Raw genomic sequence first — 4584 nt, 5'->3', positions numbered from 1 at the left:
TGTGTGTGTGTGTGTGTGTGTATGTGTGTGTGTTAGTTTAAAAACAACAACAATGGTGGACGTGATAACAGATGGTTCATCCAATCACCTGCCAGGTATTTTTGAAAGGCCTGCCCTTTCCAAACAATTTTCAATGACGGCTTCTCAGACGTTCCTGTGGAACAAACCATCTGGCTCAACAGGATACACATTGTGCACAATTAGTTTAAAAGTAGTAAGTAAATGGTGTTTTTTATTTAGTTATACAACTTTCTAATGTTCTTAACATAAAAATAGTTTCACTCTACATTTTGACATTAGGAAAATTAAGATTTGCATGGCTTCCTCTTGGCAACGTATGACATGACCTTGCTCTTTTTCATCTGTGTGTATGAAGCCAAGTTTATCAAAGTGCACCCCAGGAGAGGGGGAGGGGGGGCAGCCAGTGCACTACAGAGCCCCAGGGCTACACTAGGCTTTATCAGCTCCGCCCCACAGACCACAGAAAAGGCACTGCTTTAATGAATTACTGGATCACACCGCCACACTGCCACATACAAGCAGCGACTTACTTGTACACACAAACATTTTTTGAAAATCCAAAATACACATTAACCTCTCTTGATTTGAATGCAGCGCCCCGCGACAGCTTGACAGTTAGGTGCCTCAGTGTTTTTTTGTATTCTCTTTTTCTAAGATCAGCATTTTGTCAGTGGTTTTGTTCCCCGTCTTTTACTCCAGGGGATTAGATTTTTGGTTGAAGTGGCTGCTGAGATGTGTGTGACAGTTTGGTGTTTTGTATGCCGGCGTCTCGCTCATCCTACCTGTCCCATGAGGAGAGAAGAAGGCCTATTCCTGCCAGCACCAGAACAGGAAGTGAAAGGTCTTCAAGGCAGTGGTCCAACTGGGCCCTGCACACACACAAACACACATATAACATATATGATGGACACCAAAGACAAGCTCAATTACCCTCCCTGCTTCTGAACTCAAGGAGACCAATTATTAAGTGCCCTCCATCCCCTATCAAAACAAACTCCTTGGACTGTGCGTTCCTTCTTTCAATCGGATTGACAGATACGACTGACTGTGTCATCCACCCCCCCGTTGTCCCATCCTCTCCTCACAGTGCCTGTCAGTTACAGAGCACTTGCTCAGAGCAGAGAGATAGTTTCCTGCCTCTTCCTTAATACCCATCTCTATTTGACAGCTTATTGAGTCTCTATATCTCCCAATGTACACTATGTGTGAATGTGCTCACAAGTGTGTGTTTGTGGGTGAGTGTGTCAGCCTCTCCAGTGGGTTTACGTCTCCAGTGCGACATGCCTGTCATGTTCCCCTCTCTTCCTCATCTTGAAGGTGTGCTTGTCCATCAAGCAGCAGGGGTGACGGGAAGGGGTGGGTGCCTGGCAGAGGGGGGCTGGTAGTGGGGGGTCTTAAGACCCACATGCACCCCCTTCCCGTCAGCTAGAGAAAGATACCAGGAGAGGGATGACTGCGGTAGTGGTGGTGGTGGTAGCAGGGAGCAGGGGAGGAAATTGGGGGGAGGTGGTGGGGGGTTACTAGAGTGGAAAAATACAATTTCTCCAGCTCTATTGCAGTGTCTGTCATCACAGCTTGTCACGCTTAAACACCAGAGCTGAGTGATCATTTCAAACTGCTGGAGAAACAGAACACAGAGATTTGGCCCTCTAAGCAGGTTCAGTTCTGCTTTGATGGGAGAGAGTGGAATGGGAAGAACAAAAGCTGCTGGGGAGAAGAGAGAGAGATGGGATGCAGAAATAACTCTGGGTTCTCAGAAGAGATTGGAGTGTATGTTGTTAAAACTATGTAAAACACCATAACCAGCGCAAAAAGTGGTTGGGTCTCCATCTGTAGAACCACGTGTGCCCGCACTGCGCCTTAGATCAATCCCCAGTTTTCTCTATTGGTTTGTTTACTAGTCCAGCTTTGAATCTAATGTCTAAGAAGCAGAAAACAGACAACAAATAAATGGTCCGCAGTACTGTTCATCCTAACATTCCAAAACCAGACGATCTGACATTCATGCAATGAGCCTTCCAAGAAAGACTGTCTGAAAATATGAGCCACTATTAAGTTCAATTCAATTTTTTAAACCAAGCAGACTCACTTTAACATTAAAGTCAAGTTTACCGAACTCTCCGTCTTCGCCTGCAAACAAATAGAATAAAATGAACAGTCACCAGAGCACATATACAGACTTATGGCACATTATTTAAAAACATCTAGGGTAGTGTGTTTGACTTATTATAGCAGGGCAAGCAGCACATACCAAACTGAAGGTGCCATATTCCGCCCTCAGCAGGTGGGTTAGCAGGCCAGACAGGGTGGTCTGATCCCCCCAGCTCCAGCGGGCTGTGTTGAGGTAGGAGGAGATGGGCAGGTAGACGTACGGCAGAAAGCCAGCAAGGAAACGCACTCCCAGAGACACAAGGCCCCGCAAAGACAACTCCTGTTGAGATTGTTTGGAGAGGGATGCTCTCAATCTTTGTATGTTCTCCAAAATGGAAGTGAAATTGACCCACATTCAAAAAAGCAGCATCCAAAAAAAAAATGTTTTAGATTTTTGTTAATACACATGACTTGATATTTACAGTATGGCAAGTGCCTATTATGAAGATGGGATGGCAGCACTGTACAATTATCCTTTTCTTGCCTGTCTTGACATTTAAAATCTGTTATATGAGAGCTTTTGTAAATAAGACCTCAGAACTTACCCTGAGAGAGTAAAGTCGGTAAAGGACCCAGGGAATGATGACCAGTACGTACAGCACCAGGGTGTGCTGGTTACAGAGCCCCAAGCCACAGCACAGCGCTCCCCAATGTGCAATCTGACAAGGTCAAGATTTTAGTACAGCACTGTGAGTTCAACTTGAAGTTATCTAAGGAATGATCAGAGGAAATTGAAAGACAGGTTTCCAATGAGGGTGAAAGAGTTACCTTCCCCCTCTGGGTGGCGTTTTCAGCACAATGGAAGCTGGCAGACAAAAAGAAGAGCAGACCAACAAAAAGGTTGTTGAGGGCGAAGACCTCTGCCACCATGGACCACTGCCAGCTCAACCTGGACACAGCAAACAGCCCTCCAGCCAGTACTGCTCCGGGGCCAGGGCCTGCCAACCTGACATTGAGGGAGGAGAGGCTTTCATAATTATACACTTACTTACTATTATACTAAACTTCACCAAATGTTTTCCCTTTTCCCACACAAACCCAGGAAAATATTATGTGTATTTAAAAACATACAGTACCTGATCCAACCAAACTGAGGAATCAGTGAATCCAATTTTCAATATATACTTACTTTTTGTTCTTAGTCACTTTTAAATTTAAACTTTTTTAGTATTTTATTTGAAGTTAGACTTCACTGACACAAAAAAGGCAAAACAACAAAGTCAGCAGCTTCACACAAAATTAAATTTTTGCAGTAACAAAAGCAACCACTGAACCCAGACTAATTTGGGGACCCATTATAATCTTCCCTCGACCTAAGTTTGCTTCTCGGACAAGACCTTGAAAAACACCCAGTGAATTGGGCCATTCACATATCATGAGAACTCCCTCCCCAGCAGCCAGTTGATCTCGAGCAGACTGGCACAGAAACCACCGTGGTAGAGATAGCACTTTATCCTCAGCTTCTTAAATATAATGTGTGGACAAAAGTTTCCCCTTCTTCCTCTCCTGTACTGTCTCCATCTCCTTTGCAGTAATTGAAGCAAACTTGGGATAATCTGTCATACGCTAAGACCCACCACTAAAAATGAGAGACAGAGGGGGGGAGAGAGAGAGGCGACAAATGATGGGAAGAAGGGAAAGAAAAGAAAAATATAGAAAAGGGAAGAAAAAAGTTCAAGAAGAGAGAGGGGGAAAAAGAGAAAGGAGGGGGGAAAAAGCAGCCCAGTCCCCGGCACGCTGGCTCTGAAATATGAGCAGGCTCGACAATTAGGGAAGTCAGGCAGTATGGCCCTTTCCACCATTGTGTGGAGTGGCTTAGAGTCCTCATCAGCCTATCAGCTAACTGACAGGCAGAGAGCTGCTCTATTCAGCACCGCAGATACAAGCTGCAGGCCAAACGGCTGCCAGGTCCCTTATGACCCCACAATCCCTTGCCGGTGACAGCTTCAAGCTCCATAGCAAATTAGGCGCTCTCACATTACAATCGCAGAAGACAGATTCCATTAACGGTATCTGAAATTGAGTAGAGAGCAGGCCCGTTATCAGACCTGACTCATAAGCACCGCCATTAATCACAAGGCATGATACCATTTATACATTTCCAGCTCTCTGCCTGCCGCTGTGATAGTCAGCCACAAAAGGCCTGATGAGACTTAGGCTAGGGGAACAATGGAGCTTTCTGAGGAAAGCGCGGTAAATCAGGAAAAAAAGGAGAGCGAGAGCAGGGTAGAAAAAAAAAAAACTCTTGCTTGCTGACTACTTCCCCTTTTTTTCTTGGGTTTTCTCTCTCCTTCTCTACACTATTTTTCCTCTGTGTTCACTGTAAGGCGAGCTTGGTCTGTGCACTGAAACAGCAGTATATATTGGTTGTGTGTGTGTGTGTGTTTGTGTGTGTGTGTGTGTGTGTGTGTG

General features: G+C 45.1%; 1 protein-coding gene across 2 annotated transcripts in view; it reads right to left on the bottom strand.

Annotated features, from left to right (window-relative positions):
• The window catches only part of tmem260 (transmembrane protein 260), a 25312-nt gene that overhangs the window by 7520 nt on the left and 13208 nt on the right, over positions 1-4584 (bottom strand). For both annotated transcript variants that reach the window (XM_032500587.1, XM_032500588.1), the window contains exons 4-8: positions 2941-3118; positions 2718-2831; positions 2273-2452; positions 2111-2151; positions 804-890 (exon numbers count right to left, since the gene is read on the bottom strand). In XM_032500587.1, the coding sequence (XP_032356478.1) occupies positions 804-890; positions 2111-2151; positions 2273-2452; positions 2718-2831; positions 2941-3118 (600 nt within the window). The remainder of the gene's footprint in view (positions 1-803; positions 891-2110; positions 2152-2272; positions 2453-2717; positions 2832-2940; positions 3119-4584) is intronic.

This window comes from Etheostoma spectabile, chromosome 20 (genome assembly GCF_008692095.1).
Source record: "Etheostoma spectabile isolate EspeVRDwgs_2016 chromosome 20, UIUC_Espe_1.0, whole genome shotgun sequence".
NCBI lineage: Eukaryota > Metazoa > Chordata > Actinopteri > Perciformes > Percidae > Etheostoma > Etheostoma spectabile.
This window is presented reverse-complemented; position numbering and strand designations above follow the sequence as displayed.